Consider the following 19955-nt stretch of genomic DNA (forward strand, 5'->3'; position numbering starts at 1 on the left):
CAGGGCGGGCTATTTGTGTAACCTCTCAGTGGGTTTTTTGAAAAGCTGCTTGGATTCCAGCCACCGTTCCTCCCAAGATCGTGGTGGTTTGGAGCCAGGGCCCATTTTGGGACAGGCTCCCTTTGAGTTAGTCCCACTGGCTGAGTGACACAGAGTGAGACAGACAGGGAGAAATGGAAGAGAAGGGATGGAGTGAAAGCAGCGAGCAGATGATCCAGCAGGTGGGTGGTGGGTGGGTGGCTGCAAGGGGTGGGGTGTAGAAAAGAACCTGGGGGAAATGAGGGAGGAAGAGGTTAGAGGGAGGAGGAGACAGTGGTCTGGAGTGAAACAGATGCTGAAAAAGAGAGGTGGGGGCAGGGGGAAGCAACCAGGATTCCAGAACAGGGAAGAGAGGAGCAGAATGTGTGTGTATGAGAGAGAAAGAGGCACCAACGACTTTGGGAGACGGAGGTGTCAGAGCAGAGATGCTGAAGTGAACTGGCCATTTACAATGTAATTAGTCATGAGGCCACCCGGTCCAGCCAAGAATTCTGAAGGAGCTTAAGTACGAAGTGGCTGGGCTCCTAGCAAAAATATGACACCTCTCCTTCTATTCTGTCACTGTTGTAGATGGTAGCAAATATTGGGCCTATATTTAACAAACTCTGTAAGGGCAATCTGGAGAATTCTAGACCTGTAAGACATATCTGTTCCTGGCACAGTTTCTGCAAAGGAAAGTCATGTCTCACTAGTCCCTTAGAATTCTTTAAACATACCAATGAAGTAACAGCTAAAGGAGACCAGTTGACATCATTTATTTGTATTTCAAAAGGCCTTTGACAACACCCCACACAAGAGGCTGCTAAAAAGCAAAGTTCTCATGGGGTGAGAGGCAAAGTACAGTTACGGCTCAAAAACTGGCTAGGAGACCGAAAACAAAGAGTAGGGTTCAATGGTCAATTTTCATCATGGCCAAAGGTTAACAGCAGGGCCATAAGGCTCTGTACTTGGTCCCATGTTGTTTCATTTATGTATTAATGACCTGGAAAGTGGGAGAGTAGTGAGGTAGAAAAATGCCCAGTTGACACAAAATTGTTTCGGTTTGTTAGGACCACAGAGAACTGTGGGGAACTTGAGAGAGATCTGAACAGGTTGGGTGAATGGGAGAGATGACTGCAGATGAAATTCAATGTTTAGAAATGCAAAGTAATCCACATTATGGGGGGAAATGTAAACGACTCACACCCCTTACAGGGGTCTGAATTAACTGGACCAGCCCAAGAAAAGGACCTGGGTGTCATTGCAGAAGCTCAGTGTAAACCTCTGCTCAATGTGCAGCTGTGGTCAAAAAAGCAAACAGGATGTTAGAGTGCATAAGGGATGGGGTTCGTAGAGTCTGAGGCCTGAAGGGCCACTGTGATCATCTCGTCTGACCTGCTGTAGAATACAGGCCCCACCATCAGTCCTGGAGCAGAGCTTTTAGAAACCCATCCAATCTTGATTTAAAACTTGTCCGTGATGGAGAATTCAGCACAACCCTTGGTAAGTACACAACAAAACCTCAGCTAAGTTCTAAGCCTAAACAAGGAAAGTGTGTTTTCCATCCACCCCAAATTGAGTTTTCGGGACAGACAATAAACAAAGAGGGACTCGGTCCTAGTACAAAGAGCACAAACACATCAGGCTGATCCACAGAAAACGCTTCATCTCCTTGGTCATTTCAGGCTTTAGTTCTTGCCCTCCTTGGATTTAGAAGCCAGTCTGGGCATGAGGAGAGAAAAAACCCTCAGCCCTCCCATCCCATCCAGCGCTCTCCAGTCCAACGGTCTCCTGCAGAGTATCCCAGAGACTGTCACCAGACAGATGCTCACACAACCTAACTTGGCATTCAGGTCATAGCTGCCTTTGGCATGGGGTTTGTGCCCACTCTTCTCCCCCCGCAGCCCAGCGAGGCCAAATTTCCCTCCTTCATTCCCCTGCTGCATTGTGCAGAAGCTCTTTCCCTGGGCATCTCCATGCCCTGGGCACACCCTCAAAGAGAGACAAAGCAAGAGCACCGAGCCACAGCAGTCAGGGGCTGTAACCTCCTGACGGCACCGGGGAGAGCCAGGCACTCTCTGGGCTCTTATAGGGCCCCGTCACCTTAGTGTGTGAGCAACAAGCAGGACTCAATGCAACAGCAGCAATGTTGAGATCCGGAGCTCCCTGCAGCCCCAAATACAATTGGCTGCAAGGCCCTGGGCCCTCAAAGCAGTGCTCCCATCCCTGACTAAGCAGGTCCTGTTTAGCTGGCTTCTCAGTGAATAATAAAGACGCTGATGCTGAGAGCTCTGGTCCCAGTCTTTACTGAACAGCCCCTTGCCTGCTCTGCCAGCAGCCTCTGGAAACCTCCCTCCCAATGGATCCTGGCGTTCACAGCATTCTCCCCAGCCTGGTGATAAAGGAGTCATGGGAACAGCTGGAATCAGAGGATTGGACACCAAGGTGGCTTCTGACTGGGAATCTGCTCGTTCTGCCTAGGAGATGACTGGTTATGTCTGGGAGGCGACTTATTCCCCCCTGGGGCCGACTGATTACATTTGGGCACCGACTTGTTCCATGTAGCAGGCTGCTTCTTGCACTCAGAAGTGGATTGGCTGTATCTGTGAGTAGACTCATTTCATCCTGCAGTTGACCGCTGACATCTGGGAGCGGACTGGTTGCATGCAATACCTGACTTGCTCTTCCTCGTAACTGATTCATTTCAGCCTGCGGCCAGCGGGTTATATCCGGGAGCAGCCGACTAGCTCCTTTAGAGAACAGCTGTGGTTCTCCTGGTGGGACTGGACTTGTTCCTCCTTGGAGCTCGCTCCGTCTGCACAAGAGCTTCTTGGTTCCATCCAGGAGCTTCTTCATTCCACCCAGGAGCTTGTCCATTCCATCTGACTGCCTCTTCTTTGTTCCACCCAGGAGTAGCCTCCTTCCACCTGGGAGCAGCCTCATTTCAGTTGGTGGTCGACTCTTCTCATCCGCAATTGGCTTGTTCCACTCAGCAGCCAGCTCACTGCTCCTGTCAGCCACCTTGGTGCAGCTGGCCGCTGACCTGTTCCACTCATAAGGTGATGTGTATCTGGGAGCTGGGGCATAGCCAGCAGCCGACTCTTTCCATCCAGCAGCTGCTTCGTTGCATCCAGCTTGCAACTTGTTCCATCCAGCATGCAGCTCGTACACAGGAGCTGAGTCAGGTCTGTCTTGGGTCCTGCTCCATCCATCATACAACGCACGCTCCTCATGTGACCTGTATCCAGGAGCTGCCTCAGGTCTGTCTTGTCCCCTGTTCCATCCAGCATGCAGCTCATATACCGCAGCTGACTCGTCTCTGTCTTGTGGCCTGCTCCATCCACCGTACGACGCAGACGCCTCAGGCATCTCGTATCCAGGAGTCGTCTCCTGTCTGTCTGGTGTATCGTTCCACCCACCGTACGACGCAGACGCCTCATGCAACTCGTATCCAGGAGTCCTCTCCTGTCTGTCTGGTGTATTGTTCCACCCATCGTATGACGTATACGCCTCATGCAACTCGTATCCAGGAGTCCTCTCCTGTCTGTCTGGTGTATTGTTCCACCCATCATACAACACATACTCCTCATGCAACTTGCATCCAGGAGCAGACTCAAACTCATAATGTGACTCATTCCATGCGCCATGCGGCTCATATCCCTCATGCGACTTGTTCCACCCATCATAAAACTCATATCCCCCATTCAACTCATTGCATGCTTCCTGCGACTCGTATCCAGGGTGTGATTCACTCCTTGCTGCTTCTCTGTTGCTCCTCTCAGCACCCGTCACACCTGCAAGAAATCAGACTTGTTACGCCCAGAATGCACCTCGCTAGGCCCAGCATGAGAGTTGTTCCCTGTTGCTGCTCTGCTGTTTGTCTCCTCAACCGTCAAGAAGTGACCCTCGTCAGCATTTGTGGACCCTCCCAGCGCTGCCCTGAGAAGAGTCCTTGGGCCAGTAACTGGAGGCCCAGCTTTAAACTCCAATCCCGCACTGGGACATCACCTAGGACGGTAACTGAGGCCCAGGCTCACCCGGCAGCAGGGCCTTCACTCAGCACTAAAGACCTTGGTTGACCTAAAGGCCCTTATTCCATTCGCGGGCTAGCTGTAGAGGATGGTACAAGGGATGTTGGTCAAGAGCAGACCTCGGGGGAAGAGGCAAAGTGGGGACAGGGCCTCGCGGGCGGGGCCATAGTCCGGGCGCCCGTGGGCCCCCACACACTTCTAGGGAGCTTCCAACACTTGTGTGTAAGCCTCCCCTAACAGAAGACTCATGCACTGCCTATGGATTCAGGCCCTTCTTCCTCCGAGGCCCCACACTCACTCTGCCTCTTCCCACCCCCACTCCGCCCCCTCTCCTGAGTCTCCCTGCCCCCTCCGGTCTGTCTCCCCCCCCGCGCCCCCCCGAGGCCCCCGATCCATCGCTCGCTCCTCTCCGCCTCTTCCCCTGAGGGACCCCCACCCACTACTCATTCTGCTCTGCGCTGGGCGGATGGCCCCTGGGGGGAGAGGCGGAGCAGTGACAGGGCCTCAGAGTGGTGTGCAGGTGGGGCCACAGTCTGGGTGCTGGTTCCCTCCCCACAGTTCTAGGGAGATTCACTCCAAAGGCGGCGGGCCAGCAGGCCTCCAAAGGGAGGTGACCCACGCCGCATCCTTGGCATTTGCCCTCCTGCATGACCAGCCTTTTGGGCAGAGGCTTAGCTTCCCCCAGCCTCTTACATGGGCTGCCCATGCATTCACTGAATACAATAGAATAGGTTGTTATTAAGGGGCTGGGCCCTGAGCTGAGACTGCAGAGGCCTGGTTCAAGTCTCCTCTTTTCCTCAGACTCCCTGGGGCAAGTCACTCCCCTGCGCAAGGCGGAGAACAGCGGTGCTGCTGCACAGCGGTTGTGAGGATAAATACAGGGAAGAGTGGGAGGTGCTCCGGGACTGCAGTGACAGGAACCGGGTAACAGACAGACGGTGTGAACAATGTTCCCTGCCTTTGTACTTTCAGTTCCCCAGCTAAGCAAAGCATCAGGATTTTAACAGGAGAATCAGCCAAGATCAAAGCCCACTAAAGCCACTGGCCAGTGCAGCCAGGTATAGAACAGTACAGAGGAAGGGTGGTGTCAGCGTCCCTGCTTCACTGGTGAGGACATTGCAGCATAGAGCTGGGAAGCGGCTGGCCCAAGGTTACAGCGAGGCAGGAATAAAATTCAGGTCACCTGAGCAGCAGGCCTTTCCTGTATCCATTGGGCCAGGCTGCCCACCTCAAATGTGGCTCCTGGTTCCCGCACAGGCTGCTCCTCTGTGTTGCTGTGAGATGGGATGATTTAACCGAGGTCAGGGCTACACTAAAAAGCTTTGGCCTCATATGCTGGTTGGGGTTTGAAAAAACCACACCCCCCATCCGACATAGCTCTGCTGCCAAAAACCCAGAGTAGACGCAGCTCTGTCAACAGAAGAGGGCTTCTGTTGGCATCGCCAGCAATGTTGTTATTGTAATGACAGAAAAACCTCTTCTGTCGGCATAAACCGTGTCTCCACTATCTGCCAGTATGGCTATACCAGGATAGCTGTATCAGCAGGACCCGTGTAGTGTAGACTACCCCCAAGCATTAAAATGAGTGATGGCCCCTCTTAGCAAGGTCACACATCCAGGAACAAAGACCATAGGTCACACTTACTAGATGGGGGGCTGTCTCCTGGAATGCAGTGACTGAAAAGGCTTTAAGGTCCTGGGGGATAACAAATTGGACAGGAACTCCCAGGGTGATACTGTAGCTACGAGGGGTAACGCGATCCTTGGATGTATAAGCAGAGGAATATCTAACTGAGGTAGGGAAGACGTATTACTTCTGTATACAGCCTTGGTAAGACTGTTACTGTAGGACTGGGTCTGTGTCCATTGCTAGTGGCCACACTTCAAAGATGATGTTAAAAATTTTAAAGGGTTCAGAAGACAGAAAAATGATTAGTGGTCTGGAAAACCTGATTTCTAGTGAGAGACGAAAGCCGCTCACGGTGCTTTGTTTGGTAAAGAGAAGGTTAAGAGGTGGTTTGATCCCAGACTGTAAGAATCTCGCTGGGGAGGAGATTTCTGACACGAGCTGGCTCTTTAGGGAAGCAGAAAAAGGCATAAGGAGATTCAGGGGCTGGAACCTGAAGCACGGCAAATTCAGATGAGACAGTGAGGGTAATTAACCATTTGCAGAACTTGCCTGGGGCTGGGGTGGATTTTCCATCACTTCCCATTTTTAAGTCATCACTGGATATTTTGTAAATGAGATGCGATGTCTCCAGCGGGAGTTACGGGCTTGATAGAGAAAGTACTGGGTGAGATTTTCTGGCGTGTGCTATGCAGGAGGTCAAACTAGACCATCACAATGGTCCCTTCTGGCCTGAAACTCTTATAGAGGGGTGAATTTTTTGGTTTCTTTATAACATTTTCATGATTTTTTTTATTTTTTATCATCCCCTTTCCTCTTCTCCCCTCCCCCCTCGGTCTTCCCCATGTTACCTTTTTGCCACGAGGTCACTAAAATGAATCCACCCCAGGGCTTTCTTGCCAATTTTATCTTCTTTTTTCTTTTCCTTTTACCGCTCTGTAACTTTTCAAAACTTTTCCAACGTTGGAAGTGTCACTGTGGCAGACTTCCAGCATCTCATTCTTTTACCACTTTGTCACTTTTTAAAACTTTCTCAACTTTCAAAAAGTTAGAGTGCAAAAAGAAAAAAGTGGGGGAAAACCCTCATCATCATTCCTTCCCTTTCATTCAGTGGGGAACAGGAAAGAAACAAAACCCAGAAATTTAAAAATATTTTGGTTTATGTGAAACAAAGGAAAAATTTCAATTCCAAACAAAATGGAATGAAAATATTTATTTCATCTTGAAATTTTCCCTTGAATAATTTAATAGAAAATGGCCTTTTCTGACCAAAAATTTCATTTTCGACAAAATCTCATTTTTCATCAGGAAAACTTTTCCATCCAAAAATTGCCCTCAGCTCTACCCGAGAGACTTGAGTGGGGTTAAAACTCACCATAGAAAGGATCTCGTCCCCCAAAGAACTCTCTGAGGATGTCACGGATGACGGCAAAGTTGAAAGTAAATCCAGGGGCTCCATCTTCAGCCTTCGATCCCCCAGGCTCTTCTAGGGAAAGGCAGAGACAGGAAATGGCAAACATGGCGCCCAGGCCCTGAAGCCGGCCCTCGCAAGGGTCCTCAAAAGGAACAAGAACAGGAAGCAAACAGGACACCCTGCTTGGAGCTGACAAGGCTGGGATCCCGTCTCTCCCCACTGCAGAGCTCTGGGGCCAAGAGGAAAGGCCCTGAGTGCGATGCTGATCTGGAACGTGGCTGTGGAAACGTGGTCCCTCCTCCCTCGGCCGATGGGCCCCCTGTGGATATTCGCAGGCAGACAGAAGCAAACATTCTGTGCCTTGGGCTCGTGCTAGCCCTGCAGAGCCAGCCCAGCCCGGGGAGAATGAGCCAGGGTCAATTCTGGTTCGTGCGTCACCAGCAGAATTGGGAGCAAAGTTCCAACCGCAGGGACAAATTCTGGCCTCAGTGAAGCCAGAGGGTTGGGCAGATGTAGCTGAGGGCAGGGTCAGGGTGGGTCACTCACCTGTCCCCGTGAGCCCGTCCTTGCCGTAGCGGTCGTAGAGATCGCGCTTGCTCTCTGGAAAGGAGAAGGAGCGAGAGGTCACCCAGCCCATCTTCAGCCGAGACCAGCTCTCGTTGCAGACACAGCGGCCCTTTCACCAGGCTGACCCCCCCACCCCAGTACTGAGCCAGAGGGAGCCTGCCCGCAAACGGGGAGGGACAGACATGGGACTGTCACAGGCTGGCCTGGGCCAGCGCCTACGCCGATGCTCCCTGCCCACCTCTGGGAGGCACTTTGCTACCGCTGCGCTAGACGCCATGGAAATATCTAACGTAAACGGCCACTGGGTGAATGGTGCCAGGGCTGCGCCATGTGCAGAGGTGCTATCATGCAGGATTCCAGTATGAGACGGGTCTCTGGCTTCTGTGCCGGAGGCAACGGCATCAGACAGGCAGGGATTGGGCCTGGCAGAAGGATGCCCCATAGCACAACTGCAGGGTAATGTTCATCTCTGGGGCCTGCGCTGTATGGGGAAGGGAGAGCCCTGGAATGATGGGGCCAGAGAGGGTAGCACCCCCCCGCTCCAAGAAGTGTCCCCAGGGAGCTGTGTGGAGCACTGGGGTGCCCCAGAGGAGGCAGAGAGACAAGGTGAGTGAGATAATATCTTATTGGGCCAAATTCTGTTGGTGAAAGAGACAGGGACTGGAAGAAGAGCTCTGTGGAGCTCGAAAGCTTCTCTCTCACTGACAGAAGTTGGTCCAGTAACAGATATTACCTCCCCCACCTTGTCTCTCTAATACGCTGGGACCAGCATGGCTACAGCAACATAAGAATGGCCATACTGGGTCAGACCAAAGGTCCATCCAGCCCAGTATCCTGTCTGCCAACAGCGGCCAATGCCAGGTGCCCCAGAGGGAGTGAACCTAACAGGTAATGATCAAGTGATCTCTCTCCTGCCATCCATCTCCACCCTCTGACAAACAGAGGCTAGGGACACCATTCCTTACCCATCCTGGCTAATAGCCATGAATGGACTTAACCTCCACGAATTTATCCAGTTCTCTTTTAAACCCTCCTATAGTCCTAGCCTTCACAACCTCCTCAGGCAAGGAGTTCCCCAGGTTGACTGTGCACTGAGTGAAGAAGAACTTCCTTTTATTTGTTTTAAGCCTGCTGCCCATTCATTTCATTTGGTGGCCCCTAGTTCTTATATTATGGGAACAAGTAAATAACTTTTCCTTATTCACCTTCTCCACACCACTCATGAGTTTATAGACCTCTATCCCCCCTTAGTCTCCTCTTTTCCAAGCTGAAAAGTCCTAGCCTCTTCAATCTCTCCTCCTATGGGACCCGTTCCAAACCCCTCATCATTTTAGTTGCCCTTCTCTGAACCTTTTCTAATGCCAGCATAGCTTTTCTGAGATGAGGGGACCACATCTGTATGCAGTATTCATGGATTTATATAAGGGCAATAAGATATTCTCCGTCTTATTCTCTGTCCCTTTTTTAATGATTCCTAACATCCCGTTTCCTTTTTTGACTGCCGCTGCACACTGCGTGGACATCTTCAGAGAACTATCCACGATGACGCCAAGATCTTTCTCCTGATTAGTTGTAGCTAAATTAGCCCCCATCATGTTGTCTGTATCATTGGGGTTATTTTTTCCAATGTGCATTACTTGACATTTATCCACATTACATTTCATTTGCCATTTTGTTGCCCAATCACTTAGTTTGGTGAGATCTTTTTGAAGTTCTTCACAGTCTGCTTTGGTCTTAACTATCTTGAGCAGTTTAGTATCATCTGCAAACTTTGCCACCTCACTGTTTACCCCTTTCTCCAGATCATTTATGAATAGGTTGAATCGGATTGGTCCTAGGACTGACCCTTGGGGAACACCACTAGTTACCCCTCTCCATTCTGAAAATTTACCATTTATTCCTACCCTTTGTTCCCTGTAACCAATTCTCAACCCATGAAAGGATCTTCCCTCTTATCCCATGACAACATAATTTACATAAGAGCCTGCAACCAGAGGAGGGAGACAGACACCGAGCGTGTGCGGCAGAAGTCACTGCCTCAGCATCCACAAGGAGCGCAACACAAGTGCAGTGAGGAGAGTGGGAACATCAAGGACCCGAAATGAGCCGAGCGAGGGTGGATGGCTGGAGAAGGGGACGGGTGGGCCCCTTACTGTCTGACAGCACTTCATACGCCTCTGTTATTTCTTTGAACTTCCGCTCAGCGTACTGCTCGGTCTCTGGGTTTTTATCCGGGTGCCATCTCATTGCTGCCTTCCTGAACCTGCACAGAGCCCAGAGAGACAGTCAGTCACACCTGGCCATGCCCAGTTTGTTAGGTGCTGTGCATCCTCCTATGCTAGGCAGCCCCTCAGAGCCCCACCATAGGTACCGACTCCTGCTGCGGGAAGCCCAGCAAGTAGAAGAATTCCCTTTAGCTGCCCTTGTCTCCCAGCACCTATGGGATTCTTACCACCTCCTCCCCTCCTCCTCCCCTGGATTTTGCAAGGCCAGCTCTGGCACCCCAGCTGACCTCTGCCCTTCTCCACCCCTGTGACCCACACCCATCTCAGTAAGGAATGCTCACCTTTCAGAGCTGACTCCTTTAAACACATCTCAATGCCCCTGTCCCAGGGATGTTCAAATGGTCACTAGCTGGACTCACACCCCATTTACCAGTGGAGCTGTCCTACCCCAGGAACCCCTCTCTGGTGTCTGTCACAGCTGAGAGCCCATGAGGTGCTCTCAGAGCAGAGAGATCAGGAGAGACCTCCAGTTCCCCAGGGCTGGCCAGCAGCCCCAGGCAGAGAACACTGGCAATCGCAGAGGGAGGCAGCAGGAACCATGCCATCGGGGTGCATGGGGAAAAGGAAGCGCCAAGGAAGGGGGACTTAGGCCTTTTTGATGTCCTCGTCAGAGGCGTCCTGGGGAAGTTCCAGCAGTTTGTAGTACTCCCCCATGGTGACCGTCCGTCCTGTACAGGGGCCAGCCAGGCAGCTGGGGAGGAGAAGCGGCCAGGAATTGGGGCGTGTCTCTGGAGATGCAGCCAAAGTCTGCAGGCCTGTGGTTAGTAGTGGTCATGGCCATTCCTGTGGCTGGCCAGCTCCATGCAGAATGGCAGCAGATGCATGCTGTAGATACCTGGCCCTAAGGAGCATGGGACACAGAACAGTTAAGGAGACATATCAGCCAGCCTGCAAGCCCCAGAGAGAACAGACTCCGGTAGCCTAGATCCTCTCCAGCTTTAAGCTGTCGTACCCCCCCTTGATTTCAGTAGGGCTCTGCTGATTTACTCACTCCATCTGTCACGGAGTGTGGGGGAGTCCAGGCCCTGCACCCCTCTTCCTGGGATTCACTGAGACTCTCAGCCAGCCAGTAAAACCGAAGGTTTATTGGACAACAGGAACACAGTCCAAAACAGAGCTTGTGGGTACACCCAGGACCCCTCAGTGAAGTCCTTCTGGGGGAGCAGGGAGCTTAGACCCCAGCCCTGGGGTTCCCTGTGTTCCTCCACCCAGCCCCCAAACTGAAACTAAACCCACCGAGCAGGTTCCCTGCTGCAGCCTCCCTCCACATTCCTGGGCAGAGGTGTTACCTCCCCCTCCCCCTCCTGGCTCAGGTGACAGGCTCTCAGGTCTCCCGTCCCCAGGGCACATTCCCAGGTCAACACTCCCCCCTCCCTGCTGCGTCACATCGTCACATCTCTCCCCCCTTCGAGACTGAACTGAGCGGGGTCACTGTGACCAGTGACCTGGGGAAGTTCGGGGCCCCCTCTCCGGGACAGCGCATCCGCTATCAGGTTGGCACTTCCCTTCACGTGGACCACGTCCATGTCGTAATCCTGCAGGAGCAGGCTCCACCTCAGGAGCTTGGCGTTGGCTCCTTTCATCTGGTGCAGCCAGGTCAGGGGAGAGTGGTCGGTGTAGACGGTGAAGTGTCGCCCGAAGAGATAGGGCTCTAGTTTCTTGAGGGCCCACACCATGGCCAGGCACTCCTTCTCGATGGCCGCGTAGTGTTGCTCCCGGGGTAGCAACTTCTTGCTCAGGTACACGATGGGGTGTCTCTCCCCCTTTTCATCCTCCTGCATTAGCACCGCCCCCAGTCCCGTGTCGGAGGCGTCGGTGAACACCACAAAGGGCTTGTCAAAGTCTGGGTTTGCTAGAACTGGGCCACTGACCAGAGCCTCCTTCAGCGCCCGGAAAGCCTCCTGGCACTGCTCGGTCCAGACCACCTTGTCTGGCTTCCCCTTCTTGCATAGCTCAGTGATGGGGGTGGCTATGGCGCTAAAGTGGGGCACAAATCTTCGGTAGTATCCTGCCATCCCAATAAAGGCTTGGACCTGCTTTTTGGTGTGGGGAGCGGGCCAGTCTCTGATCACCTCCACCTTGGCCGGTTCCGGCTTTAGGCGGCCGCTCCCCACCCGATGGCCCAGGTAAGATACTTCAGCCATCCCCACCTTGCACTTCTCCGCTTTGACAGTCAGCCCAGCCCCCTGGAGTCGGTCCAGCACTTGTCTAACCTGGGACACGTGGTCCTCCCAGGTCTGGCTAAAGACACAGATGTCGTCAATATACGCCACGGCAAAACTCTCCATCCCCCTCAGGAGCTGGTCCACCAGGCGCTGGAAGGTGGCCGGCGCTCCCTTGAGGCCGAAAGGCAGGGTCAGAAACTCATAGAGCCCCAGAGGGGTGATAAAGGCCGATTTCAGCCGGGCATCTGCATCCAGCGGCACTTGCCAGTAGCCCTTTGTAAGGTCCATGGTGGTAAGGTACCGAGCTCCTCCCAGCTTGTCTAGGAGCTCGTCCGGCCTGGGCATGGGGTAGGCATCCGATACAGTGATGGCATTGAGCTTCCGATAGTCCACACAGAACCGGACTGACCCATCCTTTTTGGGGACCAGCACCACCGGCGAGGCCCAAGGGCTGGCCGATGGCTGGATCACCCCCAAAGCCAGCATGTCCCGGACCTCTCTTTCCAGGTCCTGAGCAGTTTTCCCTGTGACTCGGAAGGGGGAGCATCTTATCGGCGGGTGCGACCCTGTCTGCACCCGGTGGACAGTCAGATTAGTGCGTCCAGGCTGGTTGGAAAACAGCTGTCGGTACGGATGCAGCACCCCCCTGACCTCAGCTTGCTGGGCAGGGGTGAGCTGATCCGAGAGGGGGATTGTTTCCAGGGGGGAACCAGCTCTGGTCCCAGGGAATAGATCTACTAAAGGGTCATCTCCCTGCTCCTCCCACTGACCACACACAGCTAACACCACATTCCCCCTGGCATAATATGGCTTCATCATATTCACATGGTACACCCGGCGGTGGTGGGCCCGGTTCGACAGCTCCACCACATAGTTTACCTCATTGAGCTGCTTGACGACCTTGAACGGGCCCTCCCAGGCGGCCTGTAGTTTGTTCTTTCTCACGGGGATGAGAACCATCACCTGATCCCCGGTGGCGTAGGCACGGGCCCGCGCCGTGCGGTCATACCAGACCTTCTGCTTCCTCTGGGCTCTGGCCAGATTCTCCCTGGCCAGGCCCATGAGTTCAGCCAGTCTCTCTCGGAAGGTCAGGACATACTCCACCACTGACTCTCCATCGGGAGTGGCCTTCCCCTCCCACTCGTCTCTCATCAGGTCCAGGGGGCCCCTCACCCTCCTTCCATATAACAGTTCGAAAGGCGAAAATCCGGTAGACTCCTGGGGCACCTCCCTGTACGCGAACAGCAGGTGAGGTAAGTACTTGTCCCAATCCTGCGGGTGCTGGTTCATAAAGGTTTTCAGCATCATCTTTAGCGTCCCGTTAAACCTCTCCACCAGCCCATTGGACTGGGGGTGATACGCTGAGGCCCAGTCATGCCGGACCCCACATTTCTCCCACAAGCACCGGAGCAGGGCCGACATGAAGTTGGAGCCTTGGTCTGTCAAGACTTCCCTGGGGAACCCCACTCGGCTGAAAATGGTCAGGAGCGCATCTGCCACGGTGTCTGCTTCAATGGAAGCTAAGGGCACTGCCTCGGGGTAGCGGGTGGCGAAATCTACCACCACCAGAATGTATTTCTTCCCCGACCGGGTCGTCTTGCTGAGAGGCCCCACGATGTCCATGGCCACCTTCTGGAAAGGCTCCTCTATGATGGGCAAAGGTCTCAACGCCGCTTTCCCCTTGTCCCGGGCCTTCCCCACCCTCTGACAGGGGTCACAGGATCGGCAATACTGCCGGACGGTGGTAAAGACCCCGGGCCAGTAAAAGTTCTGTAGCAACCTCTGCCGGGTGCGCCGGATTCCCTGGTGCCCTGCGAGGGGGATGTCATGGGCCAGGGACAGGAGCTTGCGGCGGTACTTCTGGGGGACCACCAGCTGCCTCCTGATCCCACAGGACTCCCCTTCCCCTGGGGGAGCCCATTCTCGGTACAGGAACCCCTTCTCCCACAGGAACCTCTCCTGGCAGCCTCTCCTCATGGTCCGTCCCTCACTGAGGTCGGCCAGGTCCCTGAGCTTCTGCAAGGAGGGATCTTTCCTCAACTCGGCCTGGAACTCAGCGGCTGGGGAAGGGATGGGGCCCGGTTCCCCCTCCGTGGCCAGGTCTGAGGCCGCAGCCTCTCTGAGCCGTGCCCCTCGGCGCTCCCTCCCCACCCGAGTAGGGTCTCGCGCCTCCAGTGTGGTACCCTCCCCAGGGTCAGGTCGCAGTGCCCCTCGCCGGCTCTGGCTACGGGTCACAACCAGGGCGGTCTGGGGGTCGCTTGGCCAGTCCTCTAGGTCCCCCCCCATCAAAACTTCAGTGGGCAAATGGTGGTGTACCCCCACATCCTTGGGGCCCTCCTTGGTCCCCCATTTCAGGTGTACCCTTGCCACAGGCACCTTAAATGGGGTCCCGCCCACCCCCGTCAGGGTCAGGTAGGTGTTGGGCACCACCCGATCTGGGGCCACCACCTCGGGCCGGGCCAGCGTCACCTCCGCGCCCGTATCCCAGTATCCATTGACCTTCCTCCCATCCACCTCCAGGGGAACAAGGCACTCTCTCCGGAGGGACAGCCCCGCACCCACCCTGTAAACCGAGCACCCTGAGTCCAGAGCCTCCAGCCCTCTGGCGGGGCTGGCTGGGGGTACTCTTCCCTCCTGAGCAGGTGGCAAACTGGTAGCCCCCCTTTCCTGGGTCGCCTGCCCCTCGTCCAGCTGAGTCCCTACCCAGTTAACCCTGGGTAGGTTGGGTCTGCTCAGTTTGTCCCTGAGCCCGGGGCACTGGGCCCGTACGTGGCCTCTCTGGCCACAGTGATAGCAGCTCAGGTCACGTTGGTCCCCTCGAACGGGTCGGAGGGGCCCGACACCGGGCGTTCCCCTTTGGAGGGGGTTCTCCCTATTTCCCCGCTGGGAGGCCCCATGGTGACTCTCTCTCTGCATCGGGGGGGGCCTGTTCTTTTGGGACTCCTCCCGGCTACCCCCTGACCGACTGTTCACAAACTCGTCGGCCAGCTGCCCTGCATGCTGGGGGTTCGCGAGCTTTTTGTCCACCAGCCACAGCCTCAGGTCGGAAGGGCACTGTTCATACAGGTGCTCCAGTACAAACAGGTCAAGCAGGTCCTCTTTAGTTTGGGCCCCCGCTGTCCACTTGCGGGCATATCCCTGCATCCTGTTGACCAGTTGTAGGTAGGTGACCTCAGGCGTTTTACGCTGACTCCGGAACCTTCTCCGGTACATCTCGGGGGTCAGCCCAAACTCACGGAGCAGAGCCTGTTTGAACAGTTCATAGTCCCCTGCCTCTGCCCCTGTCATCCGGCTGTAGACCTCCACGGCTTTGGGGTCCAGTAAGGGGGTGAGGAACTGGAGCCTGTCGGCAGGGTCAACCCTGTGCAGCTCGCAGGCATTCTCAAAGGCCGTCAGGAAGCTATCTATGTCCTCCCCCTCCTTCCGCTGGGCCAGGAAGCACTTATCAAAGCTCCTTGCAGTCTTGGGTCCCCCCTCACTCACCGCAGCCGGGGCCCCACTGCTCCTCAGCCTGGCCAGCTCCAGTTCATGCTGTCTTTGTTTCTCCTTCTCCTGCTGCTCATGTTGACGTTCCCTCTCCTTCTCCTGACGTTCCCTCTCCTTCTCCTGACGCTCCCTCTCCTTCTCCTGACGCTCCCTCTCCTTCTCCTCCTGCTCATGTTGACGTTGTTTCTCCTTCTCCTCCTGCTCATGTTGACGTTGTTTCTCCTCATGTTGACGTTGTTTTTCATGATCCTCCAGCTCCCTCATTTTCCTCTCCCTCTCCCATTCCAGCCGCATCCGCTCCAGGGATGGGGAGCTCCGCTGGGAGGATCCCCTGCTGGCTGCTGGGGTCAGGGGGCCCTCGGTATTCGCTGGGCTTCCCACAACCCCCCCCCCAGGCATAGGTAGGAAGGGTCTCGGGGTGTCCTGGGCAGCAGTCTGACCCCTCCCAGCCTGGTCAGGCCCCAGGGCCCACGCTGCGTCCGCCGGCCGGCTTCCCTCAGGGACAGGGATCGGGTCATCCAAGCGATCCCTCTCCTCCAGCTGGGCAATCAGCTGTTCCTTGGTGGACCTCCCGACGCGCAGCCCCCTCTGCCTGCACAGCTCCACCAGGTCGCTCTTAAGGCGTTTAGCGTACATCTCCCGGCTGGCCACTCGCAGGCCGGGCAGCTGTCCACGGTTTCCAGGAAAAGCCCCTAGTGTGCCAGTCCTTCTTGAGGTCACCACCTCTTTGCCAGGGTCGAGTTGCAGACTCCTCCGCCCCTGGGACCGCTCGCTGCAATCCCCCGGGGGACCCTGTTACTGCAAAAGTCCTTCTCTCTGGTGACACACTCCCAGGGGTTAACCGCCCCCTGAAACCGTCTCTCTCTCTGAATCTTCAGCACGCCTGGTCCCCGTCAATCCCCCTTCGTTTTACTGTTCCCCAGTCACTTACTGCAGGAAGCGCCGTTCACGGGGTGCAGTAGATCCCACCGCTGCCACCAGTTGTCACGGAGTGTGGGGGAGTCCAGGCCCTGCACCCCTCTTCCTGGGATTCACTGAGACTCTCAGCCAGCCAGTAAAACCGAAGGTTTATTGGACAACAGGAACACAGTCCAAAACAGAGCTTGTGGGTACACCCAGGACCCCTCAGTGAAGTCCTTCTGGGGGAGCAGGGAGCTTAGACCCCAGCCCTGGGGTTCCCTGTGTTCCTCCACCCAGCCCCCAAACTGAAACTAAACCCACCGAGCAGGTTCCCTGCTGCAGCCTCCCTCCACATTCCTGGGCAGAGGTGTTACCTCCCCCTCCCCCTCCTGGCTCAGGTGACAGGCTCTCAGGTCTCCCGTCCCCAGGGCACATTCCCAGGTCAACACTCCCCCCTCCCTGCTGCGTCACATCGTCACACCATCGTTAGCCCTTCTGTAGCACAGAGCCCTTAGCCCAATCTCCCTTCCTCTCCCTGCATCCTGATAGCACTGTTACGATCTGTCTGTTTTGAATCCCTGTTTGTCCGGGTCTGTCTGTCTGTCCAACTCTCACACACACTTATTTGTCCACTGAATGGTTCAGAAATCCCTATCTTGTTCTGTCTCACACTCAGTCCAGCCAGCAGTGTCTGTGTCACACTCCAATACACAGGCCCACCCACCCTGGCCACCTGTCTTGATGCCCCGGCATCAGGCATCTCCCTTTTATTCATGTTGAGGCCAGGCTGATCTCCAGGATGACCCAGGACGGAGAATTTCACAGCCCAGGACCTTGTGGCAGAGCTAGAATATTTGCTGTTAGAAAACAGCGTCTTGATTTCAAGGCTCCACATGATGGAGCATACGCCCCACCCCTCGGCGACCTGCTCGGGCTGCTTGAGACTTGCCATTTCCATTCCCTGGGAAATGGGTGTGACGAAGTGGGACTGTTCTTAATGTTTCCTCTGAATCGTGTGGGGGTGCCTCAGTTTCCCCTAGGCAGTTCTTAAGTATCTAGGGGGTGGGGTAAGGGGGTATGATCATTGCAGAGCCCTAGAGGGCAGGTGTGTGCAGGGGTCTGGACACAGACAATGGCCGACACCCTGTTTCCTGGCCACTGATGGCCTGGGCCCTTCCCCCCTGCCAGGTGAGAGCTAAAGGGCTGGAGAACAAAGGAATCCGGTGACCTCCTGGCCCGGGAAAGGGACAAAGCCCAGAGGAGGGGGGCTGGAGAGAGTTTCAGTTTGGGGCTGGCTGGAGACATGGAGTGAAGGGCAGACGTGGATGTCTGGCTCACTGCCCCCCAAAATGGACCTAGCTGAGGGGTCCTGTTCTCTGCACCTACAAGCTCTGTGTTAGACCATGTTCCTGTCATCTAATAAACCTCTGTTTTACTGGCTGGCTGAGAGTCACGTCTGACTGCGGAGTTGGGGGGCAGGACCCTCTGGCTTCCCCAGGACCCCACCTGGGCGGACTCGCTGTGGGAAGTGCACAGAGGGGCAGAGGAGGCTGAATGCTCCCAGGTCAGACCCAGGAAGGTGGAAGCTGTGTGAGCTGTGTGTCCTGCAGACAGGAGGCTCACAGGAAGGCAACTGGCCCAGAGTCCTGCCTGGCTTCATGGGGAGCAGTTCCAGAGCATCGCCCAGGGACTCCGTGACAATGGGAACGAAAACAAACCACACTTCCATGAAGCAAAATTTTCAACAACAAGAATTGTTTCAGGTCACATAAAGCGCTCGGTTTGGATAAACCTGAAACATTTTCCTCCAGTTTTTTTACTTTTTTAAATTAAATAAATGTTGGGATTAAAAGTCACTTTGAAACAAAAAAACCAGAATGTTCTGGTCTTACCAGAACACTTTTTTCAATATTTTTCTAGACAAAATTTTGTCAAAATCCCTGTGTTCCTGTGAAAAGTTTGGAGTTTGATGAAATGGTGGTTTCTGATGGACTTTTCAGCCAACTCCATTAATTCCCCTCACTGGTACAAATTTGCATGTTACTTCTCATCTGAACTTTCCTGACTTCAACTTGTAGCCAGTGGATTTTGTTCTGCCTTTGTCTGGTAGATTAAAGAGCCTTCTGAAGCCAGGGATCCCCTCATGTAGATACTTACAGGGCATGATCAAGTCATCATGTGACCGTCTCTTTGATAAACCACAAAGATTGAGTAACCTCAATGTAAGGCTTCCCAGACCTCAGATTCATTCTTGTCGATATTGTCTGAAATGCCTCCAGTTCTCAACACCGGAACGGTATGCAGTACGTCAGAGTGGGCTTGCCAGTGGGAGGGTGCTGCGGAAAGGGGCTACTGGCTGTCAGCACAGTGGTCTTGGATCCAAAGAGCATCACAGGTCTCGTTATAGCCAGCGGCTGTGCCATGCACCCTCTTTCAGGCTCAGCAGAAGGTTCCACTTAGCCCCTTTATTTAGTAAAAACAGTCCAGGTCCGTGGGGCTCCCTCTGCTAGGCTGGGTGCGCGTGCGTGGCAGGTCAGAGCTAACCCTCATGTGCTGAGGGCTTTCCCTGGTGGCAAATGCAGGGGTTGGGGTGTTGGTGCAGGCTGTGGGTGTTGGAGGCAGAAAGGCAGGAGAAGGAGCTGCGAGTGTGACCCTCAGAGGGACAGGCCTTCTTTGGCAGTGTTCCCTGGAGTGGCGCATGGGGGTTTCTGGGCTCTTTGGTTCTGCTGTATTCCAGAGGGAGAGGACTTTGTGGGTATTCTTTGTGAATGAACAAGATTATGCCAAGAAGAGGCCTCACTCGGTTCACTGATTGCCCCTCCTAACACAACCAAGCCTGCTGGGCCCCAGATTTTGGCTAACTGCTTGAGCCAAAGAGGCAACAGTCCTCTCGGGAGGAGGTATTATAACACCCTGCCTTCTGCTCAGTGCTCACCCAGTTTATATGTCCCAGGATAATATGAGCCTTTTTGCCAGAGCATCGCACTTGGAGCTCATAGAATCATAGAAATGTGGAGCTGGAAGGGCCCTCGAGAGGTCGTCTTGTCCAGCGCCCAGCGCTGAGGCAGGGCCAGGTAACCCTAGACCAGCCCTGACAGGGGTTGTCCAACCTGTTCTTAAACACCTCCACTGATGGTGTAACATGCTGCAGCAGCTACCCAGAGCTGTGAGCCCCTGCGTTACCTCTCTGCCTCAGTGAGCGTGATTTGCTGGTGATTAGACAGTGTCAGCTCCCTGCCACGCCAGCCTGTCCTCCTCCCCAGCAAACTCCTGCAGACTCCCCCGCCCCAGACCTTGCCAGGCAGGTAACAAGCATGGGGCAGTCGCAGAAGATACTAAGTTCATTAAGGAGTCAGCACGTTCCAGTTTATTACTTTAACTGGGGTGAAGGCACCCGCCCCTTCAACTCCAGCCCTGAACTGGATTCGAGGGAAAGTAAAACAGGTTAATTAACAAAGTAGC

At 54.6% G+C, this 19955-nt stretch overlaps 1 protein-coding gene across 1 annotated transcript; it reads right to left on the reverse strand.

Annotated features, from left to right (window-relative positions):
* Window positions 1-843: 843 nt before the first annotated feature.
* LOC141995512 (uncharacterized) lies at window positions 844-10887 on the reverse strand. The gene is made up of 5 exons (XM_074966749.1): window positions 10532-10887; window positions 9811-9920; window positions 7637-7690; window positions 7052-7162; window positions 844-3812 (listed from the first exon to the last, which is right to left on the reverse strand). Exons 1-5 carry the CDS (start codon window positions 10594-10596, stop codon window positions 2392-2394), a joined length of 1761 nt encoding a protein of 586 aa, XP_074822850.1. The 5' UTR covers window positions 10597-10887; the 3' UTR covers window positions 844-2391.
* Window positions 10888-19955: the final 9068 nt, after the last annotated feature.

Source organism: Natator depressus, chromosome 11, assembly GCF_965152275.1.
Source record: "Natator depressus isolate rNatDep1 chromosome 11, rNatDep2.hap1, whole genome shotgun sequence".
NCBI classification, from domain to species: domain Eukaryota; kingdom Metazoa; phylum Chordata; order Testudines; family Cheloniidae; genus Natator; species Natator depressus.